Source organism: Protopterus annectens, chromosome 3.part1 (genome assembly GCF_019279795.1).
Source record: "Protopterus annectens isolate FY-2018-M chromosome 3.part1, PAN1.0, whole genome shotgun sequence".
Taxonomy (NCBI): domain Eukaryota; kingdom Metazoa; phylum Chordata; order Ceratodontiformes; family Protopteridae; genus Protopterus; species Protopterus annectens.
Genome location: NC_056732.1, coordinates 687,228,664 through 687,244,374, shown reverse-complemented (window position 1 = coordinate 687,244,374; position 15,711 = coordinate 687,228,664). Strand labels below are relative to the sequence as shown.

At 38.5% G+C, this 15,711-nt stretch overlaps 1 protein-coding gene across 1 annotated transcript in view; it reads left to right on the top strand.

The window, feature by feature from the left end:
* Positions 1-13,117, top strand: part of EFR3A (EFR3 homolog A) — a 2,300,516-nt gene extending 2,287,399 nt beyond the window's left edge. Inside the window, exon 25 of the mRNA XM_044066245.1 lies at positions 9,583-13,117. Within this exon, the coding sequence (XP_043922180.1) occupies positions 9,583-9,688 (106 nt within the window). The 3' untranslated portion in view covers positions 9,689-13,117. The remainder of the gene's footprint in view (positions 1-9,582) is intronic.
* Positions 13,118-15,711: the final 2,594 nt, after the last annotated feature.

Below are 15,711 nucleotides of genomic sequence, written 5' to 3'. Positions count from 1 at the left end.
AATAACGATAACTGTTTTCTACTTATTTTTCTATATAAATCTGTTGTTATTCTTTCTCCCTTCCCATTACATTTTGTGTAGCTCTTATTTACCATAGTTACTATCTGCTGAACATCTTTTTTTTTCTATATATATTTATCTTGTTACACTATTGTGTATTTCTCAGTACCATAGCTGGTATCTTTTTCATTTATGTATGTATATATATATATGTATATATATATATATATAATCAAAATCTGGAAAACCAGATTCCATGATTTTCGAACTACAAATTATACTACACATCATTATGCAGGGGGTCAAGCCTCCCTGCACCCCCCCATGTGGAGGGCTGCACCCCCCACACCCACCTACTTTAATATACTAACTCCGAGATTGCACTACAGTGAGGGAAAGTGTTCATTTCCCAATCCCTGTTATAGTGCGATCTACACCTGAAATGCCAAATCTGCAGTGAGCGAATACCAATGTGCATTCGCTCTTTGCAAATTCGGACCATTTTTTGTCGACATTCTCTGATTTTGAAAATGCACTTTCGATCTTCTTGGGATCAAACTTGTGCATATCGATAATATAAAGGTAAACCATATATATATATATATATATATATATATATATATATATATATATATATATATACATATACACACACATATACAATATATATATATATATATATATGTGTGTGTGTGTGTGTGTGTAGCTGTAAAAAAAAAGTATTTTCATACTGTTACTTTTCAGTTTTACTGTATTCTTACAGTATGTTTGAGAAAGGACCTTTAGGATTTAAAAAATGTCAAAAGTGCAGGCAAAAATTGCCCTTGTCCAATACCCACACCTTATGTGTATACTGTTTGGGCCCAGACCATCTCCAAACTAACTGATCCATTTGTAAGAATTTTAATCCCTGAGCAGTTGCAGACAGGAAGAATAAGTTAATTTTGAAAGGTGTGCTTCCTTCTTCCGTTGGTGAAGGCATTTCTGGTCCTCAGTCCCCCCACATCTAAATCTAAGGAGCCATCTACCAAGTCTCTGAAGCCTTCAGTATTATCAGCTGTGTCTTCTTTGGAGTCTCCCAAAAAGAAGTACAAGTCTGATTTGAAGTCCACAGTGATGTGACCTATGATGGATCTGACAAAAATCTCCACAGATTCTGCCTCTTCGGATCCTAGAATGTTGCCCAGGACTAGATACTCACCTACCTTGGACCCGGTACCATCAAGAGTACCTTCACCCTTCTTACAGAAACGATGCTCTAGGTCATCTTCTCTTGCCTCATCTCATTCTTCCAGGAGTCTGACCGAAGAAGACATGGACAGAATGATGAGATTCCTCTCAGAGCCGATACAGATGGGTGTCCTCTCGGTCCTACCTCTTCAGTTCAGGAAGGTCGTCCTTCTGCCACATTGCCTCTGGCATCTCCTTCTCTGATCCAACCAATCATTTCAAAGCCCTTGGATCCAAGCCTTCTAGGTCCATCTGGTTTGGGTCAGAAGATGATTTTATCTTTGGATTCAAAGCTGTCTGAGTACACTGGCTTTGACACTTTTGGAGCCAGATGACTCTCTGAGCCAAAGCTCCCCTGTCAGGTCCAAGGCGTTGGAGTCGACTCCAAAATTTTTGGAGCCATCTCTACCACTTGGAGCCTTGGCATTGGGCAGTGCAGCTCTGACTTCTGCGGCAGATAGATTGCCTTTGAAGCAGAAGGAAGCAATGGGTCAGAAGCCTAGCTTCTTAGCTCTGTTGTCTTCCTTCTCCTCAGAGCGATCTGCCTTTGAGGTAGTGAAGAGAGTGTTTTCTGCTCCAGCAGGACAGATGGATCCTATCCCCTCGGATCTTCCACCTGGATCTCAAATGTCCCTGTGCCTTGAGCTACATTGTTGTGTGCCACAGTGGCAGCCAACTCAAAGTCTCTAGGCCACCCAGCATGGTTTTACAGTCTCTTCCAATACTTCAATGGAGCATTCTGCCGAAGATGTCCCTTGGACATTGATGGCGAACCTCTGACACGTGTAATAGGTGAACACACCATGACATTTTGGGTGACACACCAGTGTTCACCAACACCAAAGTCACCTAAGAAACTGAATGAAAAAAAAAGAAATATGGTATCCTGCGCTTATTTATTAAAACTCAGCAACAAAAAAGTCATTAATTGATGATAAATCAAATCAAATGCAATGTGTTCCATATTTTTTCAGTACAATTCAAAATTGCTATTAAAAGTAGCGTAATTTGTGGTGCACTATTTTAAGCCCAGTTGTCCGTGCAAATATATTCTCTACTATAAGTCACTGATTTTTCTTTTACTTACATATTAGCTTTCATGACTGGACCGTATTTTTTTTTTAAATAAATGAATATATAAATAATTGTTTCTGTTTTGTCGTGTGTGTCTGTGTGTGTGTGTGTGTGTGTGTGTGTGTGTGTGTGTGTGTGTGTGTGTGTGTGTGTGTGTGTAAAACACGCCATCAGAGTCAAGGTAGGCATTTTCTGATGTTTTGACATGCAGGGCCCAAAAGGTTCACCATTACTGCCCTAATAGAGGAAGTACAAGAGGAGGCACTTTAACTCCCCTCTGGAGTCAGTCACCAAGGATATTGATTTTGATGAAGGCGAAGGGTCCCCAAGATCACCTCCTGAAGTTGCCTCATTTGGAGACATTCTTCAGATCCTTAAGCAGAGAGGTGGTTGGTCCTCCGATAACCCTTCCCCCAGAGGATTCATTATTCCTGGAAGCCTTTGGAGCTGGCCAGTCTACCTCCTGGGTTACACCACGCACCGATAAGCTCATTGACTTGATCTCTAGGTGGGTGTGGAAGGAACCTGACTCAGTTGAGCCAATCCGCAGGAGACCAGATCGGATTCTGACTCCACCTGCAGGTAGGGAATTTTGGAGTAAAGGGGTGCCTTTAGATTGTATTGCCATGGTGGTGGCCACCAAGAGGGAACTTGCTGAGCAGAGTTACTTTGTCTAGCCCTCTAACATGGAGTCTAGATCATTGGACAGATTTGGGAAGTGCGTGTATGCTTCAGCGACCTTTGCCCTTCAGTTGCTGAACTGCTTGACACACTTTGAGACTACAAAAAGACTTGATCAAAGAACTTTCAAAATTCCTTTCAGGGACCATTACTGCTGAGGCTCAATGTTTTGTGGCCTCTGAAATGGCGACCCTTTGATCTATTTCAAATTCATCCTTGAGGCTTATCTTGCATGTGGCTGAATGTACCTCAAGTACTGTAGGTTCAGGCATTGCCATTAGGAGACATGCTTGGATGCACTTATATGATTTTGTGGAGCCTTTCAAGTCATCATTTGTCAATGCTCCTTTTGACAGCAGTTCATTGTTTGGCCCAAAAGTGAAGGGGACACACTCCAGGTGTGAAAAAGATGGAAAGAGCCTTTCTGCAGTGGGCGTACATTTTTTGACTCCTCAAATATCCTTTCCTATGAATCAATAAGGTGGTCAAAAAATGTGGTTCAGGAAGTTCCAGGATCTTTTTCAAGATTCACGTGTAGATAGTTCTCCCAGGGGCATGGGGGGGGGGGGACTCAAATGGACAATGGCACCCACACTGCAGAGGAGGCCTGCAGAACCAAGGGTCTAGATATTCTTTTTCCAATAGACCCTTAACTCTGTGCCAGAGTGCCTGACTAGACATAACAAAAGATACCTGGGTGCAGAGGATTATTTCCGGAGGTTATATTTTTCCCTTTTCCCTACCAGCTCCATCTGTATGCATAATTCCCGATGTTCCACCCAGTCAGACGAAAGCAGCAGCACAAGAAATAGTAAAGCTGCTAGATAAAGGAGTCATCCAAGAAGTCCCACCAGGCCAGATGGAGTCTGGAACTTGCTCAAGATTCTTTTTAGTGCCAAAGAAAACAGGGAACTGGAGACCTACTTTAGATCTCAGTGACTTGAGCAAGTCAGTTCGACACACAAAGTTTCGGATGGTTACAGTTCAGTCCATTCTGCCCTTTTTGGGCAAGGATGACTGGATGTGCTCGGTAGACCTTCAGGATGCATACTATCACATAAAAATGAAGAGACAATCCCAAAAGTGTTTTACAGTTTGATCTAGGAGCCAGTCATGATCAGTTCAGAGCACTGCCCTTTAGCCCCATCACAGCCCCCAGGGTGTTCACCAAGTGCATGGCAGTTGTAGTAACTCACTTGAGACCGCAGGGATTCCGAATGTTTCCATACTTAGACGACTAGCTCACTATCACTCCGACCAAGCACCTACTGATAACAGCAAGAGATCAGGTTCTCCGGACTTGTTCTTATCTGGGGATAACCATAAATTACAAGTCTTGGTAACAACTGACTCGAACATTGAAAGTCGTAGTAGTGGTGTTCAACACAGTATCAGTGTCAGGTTCTCTTGCTTTCTCAAATGTGCAGACCCTCAGATTCCAGGTCAGGAAAATAATTAGCAGTACCAAAATTTCAGCTCAGTTGATTTTGCAAACTTCTACAGAAAGCTGCCCAGTTGAAGAGCAGAGTCATCCTCATTGCACTGTACTGGCCTCAATAGATTTGTTTTCCCTTCCTTTGGTCTCATCTACTTTGCCCACCTTGGATTCTGGATCCAATTTCAGGCCTCCCAATAGGCATAATGCATCCAGATATCTCAAACCTCAAGCTAACAGCATGGTTTCTCCAATGCCGTTAATAGCCAAACAACCGATGCTCTCTTCCTCTGTCCGTCACATACCTTTATCTTCCCATAAGGCTTCTACAAGAAAACTATATACAAGTAAAGGGAAAAGGTTTGTTTTTTTGGGCACAGCAGAAATGCATTGACCTTTCTCAGCCCTTGTACAAAGTGTTCTTGAATTTTTGGCAGCAATTATTAATGAGGGAGCTAGCTCCTCAACATTTAGAGTTCAGTTAGCAGCAATCTCTTAATTTTCATATTGGATTTGAGAATTTTTCCTTTGCTTTATCTAAGCTTTGTAAAGCCTTTTTGAGAGGCACCCTTCTACTGAGACCTCCATGTAAAGATCCTACTCCACAATGGGATTTAACTTTGGGGCTGCAAGCCTTAATTCATTCTCCCTTTGACCTTTGAACCAGCAGCTAAATGTGATCCTAAATTCCTGATCTGGAAAACAATTTTTCTAGTGGCCATTACGTCTGCTAGAAGAATTTGAGAACTTCAAGCATTGTCCTTTAAACCACCCTACTTGATTTTTCGTAAGGATAGAGTAACATTACATACCAACACTTCTTTCCTTCCTAAGGTGGTGTCAGAATCCAGTATCAAGCAGTCCATTCATTTGCCAGTTTTCTTTCCTAAATTTGCAAACAAAGGTGAATATATGTTGCATTTATTAAATGTTCACAGACAACTACATTTTTATTTTCATATAACAAAAGAAATTAGGAAGTCAGCTCAATTATTTGTGTCCTTTTCAGTTTCTAAATTGGGCATATCAGTTGCAAAGGTAACTTTAGCCAGATTGCTGATGGATTGCATGTTATTTGTATACAACTTGGGTCTAACCTTACCAAAACCTTTAAGAGCCAGTTCTACTAGGCCAATGGCTGCTACTTCAGTGTTTCTATCTAGAGCTTCCATGGATGACGTATGAGCAGCTGCAACTTGGGCCAGTCCTCATACCTTTATTACCCATTACAAACCGAATCTGGTCTCGAGGGGATGAGCACTCTTTGGGTCAACTGTGCTCAAGAATATCCTTCCTTAGTCTCCCTTGGGATTTTAGGTAGCTGGAGACTCTGGCCTAACAGTTGAGGAATGAGTGAAAATTGACATCATCAGGTAAGGAAGTTATGTACTTAACCATAATGTTCCATTTGTGTTGTCCATTTTCATTCTTCCTCAGATCCCCACCCACCAACCCCCCAATCTTTTTTACAATGGACTTCTGGGAGAAGAAGAGATTATAAGGACATGACTGTCCTTCATATTGAGCTTCCAGATATGGCTTATTCTGTTAAGGGTTTTATAGTAGTTCTTTCTACTTTTTATGTAAAACAGTAAACAAGATCTGAGGTATGTTAGGGGTTGGTGCATTATGGGTAGGCAAGAGGTCGAGAGTTTTTGGATAGCCACGAGCTATAGTAATGGCTGAGTCAGATCCAGGGATTGGATCCGGACTCCAACAGTTGAGGAAGAATGAAATTGGACAACACAAATGGAATGTTACGGTAAGTACATAACTTCTTTTTTTTTTTTTTTTTTTTTTTGTTTCTCCTGTGCCTAAGCTTCAAAAATTACCCTAATAAGCTGGCCTTTGTACCTAGGCAGTCTCGCCCTCATCCCAAAGGTAAGAAGGGGGAAAAGGCCCCTCCTATTAAAGCTACCCAAACTCCTGTAACCCAGAAATCTCCTTTTTCTGACAAACCAGGTGATGTCTGACTATCCTGTTCTTTTCAGCCACATTCCTCTTTCTCTTCTTCTTTCTCTATCCTTTCCAGCTTGGTAGATTACTTAGGCTTTGTGGGTTCTTTCCATTGTCCACTTAGGTTTATTACATGGTCTGCAGATCTCTTCCCCTTTTCAGTGACATTCCTCAGCCACCCCCTTCCCAGGAGCAGTTGACTTTCTTTTCAGGAGTGCTTCAAGATCTTCTGACTCAAGGAACTATTCAGGAAGTCCCAGTTTCCCAAAGGGAGAAGGGGTTTTACTCCAGAATGTTTTTGGTTCCCAGTAAAGAGGGCACTTGGAGACCCATTCTAGACCTCTTTCATTTAAACACTTTTTGAAGGTCCCTTCCTTTCAGATGTCCCTTCAGACTTTGTTCCCTCTGCTGCTTCCTCAGGCTTTTCTTGTGTCTCTGGACATCAAGGATGTTTATCTTCACATTCCTATTCATCCCAGTTTCAGGAAGTTTTTATGTTTTCTTTGTTTCCTGGCATTTTCATGTCTCTGCTTTGCCCTTTGCCCTATCTACTACCCCAAGGGTATTCACCAAATGCCTCGCTCCAGTGATTGCTTTTTGCATGCTAAGAGGGATTCAAGTCTTTCCATAGTTGAAGAACAAAACTGGAACCAGGCTGATGAACAAAGGCACAGAGGTCTGTAGCGTACACAACACTTTATTCAACGCTTTCGTCCAAGACTTCATCAGAATACACTTAATCAAGGATACCAGGTTTAAATACAAATTCCACCCAGTAGAAAACCACAATCAATTACAATATTTTAAAAAGACATTGTACTTCAATAAAATGCATATACAAAAATGCAAAAACACTATAAACAGTCTGTATACGTTCTACCTACGCAGATATACTCTGCGATATCTTAAAAAACACTTAATATTGATAATGTCATTAAGTCCAGGTTCCTTGTCTGAGTTTAATTTAATTTGCCATAAGGCTTCTTTCTGCTCTAAATCATTCTTGAAGTCTCCACCCCTCAAGTCACTGACTCCCTGTTCCAAATCAGAAAATAAAATTTTTTTGTAATTTTGATACTTTAAAGTGTGTTTAAAAAATGCATTCTTTGAATAGTTTCTCTTAATGATGTACTAATTAATGTTCCCTAATTCTGACACAAGCAACGAGTAGTCATTCCAATGTAAAAAGCCGAACAGCCCATACAACCCCCTATGTAAACTATTCCTTTACACTCTCAGTTAAACAAAAAAAAAAACAGGAACTTTTAAAGTATAAGGTAAATGGCTCAAGTTCACAACTGGTCCTTCTAAGATGAATCTACAAACAGTGCAACTTCCACATTTGTACATCCCACTTAACTTACTAGTGTAAGTTATTTCATTTACATATTTAGTTTTCTCTCTTTCAAATTATAATGCTTTTTATATACAAATTCTGGAAATGGACTTATAGTTTTAAGTAAGTCATGATTCCCCTCAGTTATTTTCCAATTTTCCTTAATTATTCCTCTAATAATCCTACTGTCCAAGGTTATATCCAGACTACAGAATACATTAGTGTCAGATTTAAAATTGCTGTTGTCATTAACTTTTAAATTAATAAATGGTACCTTTAAAATAGGGGGTAGTGGGTTTTTCTTTTATCCAACACCATCTTAGCTAGTTCCCTCAATGAATTTTCATCATAACCCCAGTCAGTGAACATAGACATAAACTTAAATTCTTCAGCAAAATGCTGATGTTCACTAGTCATACGACTTGCTCTTATAAACTGTTCTTTGGGTATATTATCCATCATAAAACTTGGATGCAAACTGCTATAATATGAATAACTATTTGTAAAAGTGCTTTTACGATGAATTCTACTTGTAAATTTATTAGTAACAAAATACCACTCTAAAATAACATCAAGAAAATTTACCTTAAAACCTACAACCCCCCAAAGTAAACTTTAAAAAATCAGACTTTAAATTTAAACTACATATAAACTAATTCACTTTTCGTAGATCTCCTGAAATAATAAAAAAAATCATCCAAAAATCTCTTAAAGTACAAAACATCATATTGCTTCATTAAAGGCTCTAGTACTGAGAACTCCCACCAACGCGTCACGATGTTAGCAAAGGAAGGGGCTGCTGGAGACCCCATAGCAACCCCCCTTATTTGTCTATATATTATTTATTGGGAAGATTTCTAAAACCATTTCATTTTGTTATACCCTTCATGATAAGAGCCTTTCTTCTTCAGTTAAGGCTCATTCTGCTAGGGCTGTGACTTCTTCTGGTGCTTGTTTCAAGGGTTTGGATACTAAGTGCATTCTTGAAGCACTACCTGCTCTTCTGTGTATAAATTTACCAAGCACTATAAGATGGATATGATATCCAGAGCTAGTGCTGGCTTTGCTAGAGCCATTCTTCATGGATTCCTTTAGAGCTCTATTGGTCCATCCTCCTCCCTCTCTTCTTTGTGAACTTTTGCACTCTACCTAGTGTGAAGAATACTGCAACAGTGAAATGGAAGGACATAGTGCAGTTGTGTAAGACCTTAGCATAATGGTAGATGTCCTTCTTTTCACTGTTGCAGTATTCACTCCCTCCCTCCTCCTCCTTGTTCTTTTCTCCTCTGGATGTACTGGTTACCTCTGTTTTTCCTTGGACAGGCATTCCTGCTGGGGCTGTCAGTTCTGAGGATGGTGTGTCCAATGTCACCTTTATGCCCTGCGCTATATGCATGAAGAATATGTGGGATGTATGGCGTACCTTAAAGTAACCTAAAGGCTTTGGTATACTAGCAGGATGTCAGGCCGCTTTTGGCAGGGAATCCCTATTGTAAAGAATGCTGCAGCAGTGACGAGAAGGACAGCTACTGTTAAGGTAAGTTCTTGTACAACTGTACTTTTTGGATTATTTTTCCCCTTTCTTTTGTGATAAATATTGAAGAACATTAATTATAGGATGTTTACTCTGGAGGATGTAGTATATGTGTTCTTGCTTTTATAATCAGATTTGCTCAGTCTGAAAAGACATTTTTAAATGAAAGCCTGATAAACAGCTACACTGATGATTTATAACTGTAAAATAGGTCAGTTATCTGTACTTAAGTGCCATGCATTAAATATTTTTGCTATTTACGTGATTCCTATTGTAAGAGATGAGTTTAATTTTATTTTTTTTATGATTTTTTTTTTTTTTTTTAATTTTTGGCAGGCCTCCTCCCAGTCCATCAGGTGCTTTGTCGATCACTGCTGGACATAATCAGTATCAGTCTGTTCCTGTTTATGAGATGAAGTTCCCGGATCTCTGTGTTTATTAAAACAGCTAATAATTTAATATGGAACATTTCTCTGACTGAAATTTACTGTGTATATCAAGAAGATTACTGTCATATATTTCCCCTTTTAAAACAAGCTATAAAACATACCAAATTCTCAATATGTGCATTTTAAAAATGCTTTTAGCATTTTAAAAATGGAATTGACTAAAGGAGAAGATAAATTCCTGAAAAGTAGCTTCAGCCCTTTTTAGTAAAGACAGAAATCTTCAGTTTATGCAGCCAGTAGAACAGATTAAGTATTTCAAATTCAGTACTGTAGATGCAGTGATCATATTTTGATGCACTGAATGCTATTGTTGAGGGGTGGAATACTGTATTATTTATCCCTTGTTTATAAAATGCTTTTGACAGAGATGTTATACTTTCCTGTCATTTTTTGCCAACATCATAAAATACTGTATTCATGGGATAGTTTGTAATTTATTGCAGCTATAATAACCTTGGCATATCAATTTTAATTAAATAGTATTTTCCTGACTTTGATGGTTTCAAGCAGTCCAAGAATGCTGTATTTTCTGGCTTTAAATATTCAAAAATATCTGTTAATTGTTTTGATGCGAGGATTACTGTTTCTTGAAAGTCTTGCTATTTTAATGTGTCAAAGGGCTTTGTCAGAAAATATTTCAAATAGTTATCAGAAGTTACATGCCTCTTTGTCAAGAAGCAAAATAAATGTCCTAGAAGCATATGAACTGTACATATTACAAAAGAAGTTAACAATGTATGTACATATGAAACAATATGGTGTGTACTAGAGAAATTTAGTGCTGTAGACCAATCTGTCATTCATATTTCTGCTATATTCACTGTATGTAGGTTGCACTAAGTAAAGAACTCCCTAACATTACCACTGTGGATACAACATGGTGTTCAGTATTACACATTATAGTAGAGTGTGCTTCTTTTATGCTGAGTAGCAGTTTTTATTCCTTGCTGTTGCAAAATGAGAAATGGAATTGCACATGCATTAGTCATTTTTCTTCAATACCACTGAAGGTCATTTGAATTGTCCATTTCTTCTTTATTGTCAATATTAGAGATGCTTACGTACCTTTTGTCAGAAACAAGTTTAACCAGTACTTTTCTGTCTTAGCATTGCAAGTCCTTATTTAGCATTCAGAGGGTCTGTGCCGTTATGGAGTGTTTCTTTCAGTATCTGTTGAGTTCTTGCAACCATTTTGTTTAGCACTAAAGCATCTTAATTGTATGAAGTACAGGTTTTTTTGCATTAGCAAAATTGTAAGTGTATTAGGGATTTTTGTTTTGTCTACTAATGTAAAATTAGGCTCCATTTTCATTTTAGTATAATATAATCTCGACCGTACATTAAAGTGGCGATCTCGTATTTCTAAAGAGCTTGTTTGTAATTTTGAGGGATGATTGTAAAGCGGAACTCCCAAAGTGAAACATTTCATTCATCTTTAGAATGATTTATTGAATGTAAAACTAGTTTTATCTTAAGATTTAATTTTGAAATGATTAACATTGCATGTCTGTGTAGACATTGCTATTAAAGGACTCGTATATTTTTGCTGCAATTAGTACTTGATGAAATACATTTTAACTCTTCCTTTACTTTCATGATAATCACTGATGTTCTCATGAACAACATACCAAAGTTAAGTTGTCTGTGTTCATATGAGAGTATAGCTAGTAGTTACTTGGGTATTATATTCATATTTTGTTACCTGTTGCCTACAACAAATAATTACAGACTTGCAGAATGTAAACAAATCAGCTGTGTTATCTATTCATTCCTTTCTATTCCTTTACTTTGAAAAGGAGCATTCCTCAAAGGTTTGCTGCCTGCACAAGTACTAGGAAAGACACTGCATCTGTTTGAATTATAGTACCAAGTTAGTTTGTATTACTGTTTTAAATGTTCTGTTTTCTTTCACGTTTTAACAGCTTGACTTCTGTTTTTCATAATTTAAAAAGACAATATAAGTAGATACCTTTCTTGTTTTTTAATTGTAAAATGTACTTTAAATTCTGTCACAGTAAATAAGGCTGTTTAATTACATTCTGATTTATTGTATGGCACATTGGCACATGGTTGGTGTTGCTGCCTTTCAGCATGCAGTTCTTCAGGTTGATTCTTGGCTGGGGTGCCTTCTGGACAGTGTGTGCTTGTCCTGACTGTGTCCACGTTGGTTTTCACCAGATGCTCTTGTTTCCTAAAACATCCCAGAAATGTAGCAGTGATCCTCCAAGTTGCTTGTGAATGTGCTATGTCCCATGAAATTGCACTCTCTAACTACTTGAATGTGTATGTCCTGCGATCAGTTGGAACCCCATTCTCTGCCTTATGCCCATTGATTGGGATAGGCTGCAGCTCCCCTGTGAACCTGAATTGGGTAACATTGGTCATCAGAGAGTAAATAAATGAATCAACTTCCAAGTTAATTGCGTAAAGCCTGTTCAGTCACTAAATAATTGTTTATTTTTGTACTTGTATTAGAGTTCTTCATGTTACATATTTTGAAAAGTTACTCCACAGCAAAGCGTTGCATGTAATTAAAGGACTAGAACTGTGACAGAAACATGATTGGCTATTTTTGTTTTCATCGTTCAGAAGGTAACTATGTAGAAATATTTTTAATATAGTAAATGCAGATGTTCTGAGGGACTCAGTACTTCACTAGCAGTGGTGCTTGTTGTTTCTACTGCACAGTTTTAGCCTAACTACGGTTATAAAACATAATGTGCTGCATGTAATGCTTATATACATACCGTGTCATACATGTAAAGAAATCACATCAGTGTACATTATATTTTGTAGGGCCTGGATATATTGTTACACACATGAAACAAAAAAACAATGTTTTCCTTGCCTGAAGAGCATAAAGTCAACATAGCATGTTATTTCATAGTGTGTGCTGTCTTTTGAATTTTTAAGTACTGTAGCAAGTTTTACGTTCCAATTGAGACTTGGCGTATATAATTTTACATGGATTTATATGCAAATGTCAGCCTAAAAGTGCTTTCTGAATATTTTATTGTGCTAGTTACATTTAACTAGAAGAGCCCTCACTCTCTTAGGTTTTTGAAGTGGAATGGTGCAGTCTTTTTTGTTTTCTGTAACAACTCACTGATCTCTAATTTTTTTCCAATTGCCAAACTAATAAATACTGTCTCAAGATCATCTAAGATACCATTGCATATGCAAACATTTTGCTGTTGGTTTAGTGCAAAACATTGAGTCCTGGTGACCAATTTTAAGTTGGAGAATGTACATACATTTGCACTCATGATGAATTATAAATGCTGTATTATGGTGTTTCCCCATCTTGGTATGATGCATTCACTTCTTTTGAAAACCATTTTTTATGTAATCTGCAAATGGCTAATTGTATGGTTCCGAACTTTACTGTATTTTAAACAATTAAATAAATTTCTTAAATGCCATGAAATGTTTTCTGTTGCCTTCTATCTGTACATGTTTTCCCGGGGGACTTAGTTCTCATCATGTTTATTTACAGTAATTCATTTGAAAACTTATACTTGTAAAATGTTAATGTAGAACTGAACTTGAGCAGTTTGGGGATATTTCTGAATTGTGGAGTGACAGCTTTGTACAGTGAATTAAGACCGTGTGCTATTATGCTTCATTGTGTAGTTCTGATATTCATTTCATCACTTTCCACTTGCAAACAATGTGAATCAGAGCAAGTTGCTTAACCAGGGTTCCTATTAAATGATCGAAGATGCATTCTTTCGAATGCGTCTTGATTGAACTTGAAAGCTCGAAAAGGCAAAATAGCGAAACGGCGTATAAGCAAATTCTTTCCCTGGGAAAGAAATTACTTGTCCTCTTCCATTACTTTGCCGTTTTCATGACTGTAGTGCTATCTAGGAGTTGGTATGTTTAAGTAGGGGGGTTTGGGGGGCACAGCCACCCCACATTGGGGGTGTGGGGGCAAAGCCCCCTACTTTATGCAATGTTTTAAATTTTTTTTTTTTTTTTTTTTTGTGGAACAGCGTTTTTTTTTTTTTTCCCCTTGGGAAAAAAAATCGTTGTTCTAAGCATTCGAGATTGTAAGCTTTTGCTTACATGGGTTCGATAAATCATCATTCGCTTTTTTAAGCATTCAATGATTTAACATAGACCCGCTTAACCAGGCAGTACTCCTCAGCTGCTCTTGAAAAGATGCATTTTGGTGTAATGGATTCAAGTGGTGAATAAATGAATAGAATAAAATATGTACCGAGCACTACCCTGGTATGTGTCCCTTAAAAAGTAAAAGTTGAATCCAAGCATATTGGTTAAAATGTTAAGTCAAGATGATTTGCTTGAAATAACATGGTTCGTCATTATAGCACAAGGAGAAGTCAGTCAGTGGTATAGAAGTTTATTAAAGATGAGGATTGCAGGATGTGAAAAAGAGTAAGCTAAGCAAAGGCAAAAACCGTCTGTTATAAGTACTGATCGTGAAACAGAGTTGAGAATCACAGTTATATATATTAGCAGTTGTTTTGTAAAAGGCTTTGTTATTTGAGCGAACCAATAGACCATCTGACAAGTACTGCTGAAAAAGTTATAGTGATTAGAGCCTTCAGTCAGCAGTATCAGGCCAGAGAGGTGCAGGCATCGGTAATATAGACAATACCTCAACTGACGTTGCACCTGTCTGACATATACACCCTGGCAACCTGGGTGTTCAAGACAAAAGATTGATGTAGTCTGGGAAACTACTTCCTGATAGTTTCCTACTAAAAGATGCACTAAGGAAGACAGAAAAACAGCATGTTCTTCACTTGTGTTGCCTACAATCAAACAAATTTGCTGAAAACAAAGGTTGCTGAAACCAGAGAGCCATTTATTTCATCCTTTGTACCCAAATATGCTGTCTCTTCAATGGATGATTGTTTTGACAATGAGAGAGCTCTCAAACAGCATTTCTGTTTCCTTTGCCTGGCATTGTTGGATGTGCATTAGAAAGCATTTTACTGCATTTAATTTGTCATTTCTTGTGTATGCCAAGTACAATCCAGTGCAGCTGTTTGGGCTCCAGCATATAAAATGTGCAGCAATATTATTCCTGATTCCAAGCTGTTGTCCCCTCCATCCATCACAACTACTGGGTTATCCTCCTCAAGTTTTAAATAAATAAATAAAAAGTTTTATGTGAAGTGGTAAAACTTTCAGAGCTTCTCCAGCATTATTATTCTCCCATAATGTTATGTGCCAAGTCTGCTGCTCAGATCTCATTTGCAGCCCTTCCTCAAGAGACTAAAGACACATCTAACTCTTCAGAGCTGTCCTCAAGTGAAGAGCACAGAACGTGTTAAGTGCAAAAGGAGGCACTTGGACTTTCCCCAGCAGTCCCTCACTGAGGACACAAACCTTGAGTGGAAGGACCTTCTAGAACCCATGTCAAAGATGCCACTTTTGATGAATTGATGGAATGATTAAAGCAAAATGGAGAATTGGACAACTGATACCCTTTCTCAAAGATTTCTTTGGTGGATGAATTACCCCTAGGTGTATCAAGGACACTTACTTTCATTTCCTGTTCCCACAACCACAGCTACTATAGATGCCTCTCCATTGAGGTGGAGGGGCATTACAAGGGGATAATGATTCAAGGAATGTGGACCTGTCTGGAGGCCCATCATCACACCAACATTCCGCAGATGAGGGTGGTTCTGCTAGCATTGCAGGCAGTTCAGGACTTCTTTCACCAGGGTGTGATCTCCATCCAGACAGACAGCACTTCAATAGTCTGGTACATTAACAAGGGGGAATCCTTTCTTACTCACTGTGTTGAGAGGCCATGGGAGTATGGCAGTGGACAATGAATTTGCAATGCTTTGTAATAGCAATGCACATAAGAGGTCAAACCAATACTCTAGTGGACAAGTTGAACTGATCCATTCTCCTGCCGCACTAGTGGCATCTCAACAGCACAGCACAATAACAGCAGAAATTTTCAGTTACTGAGGCCAGCCTTGCTGAGACCTTTTTGCGTTTCCCACCAATTTGAGGTCCCTAAGCAGGA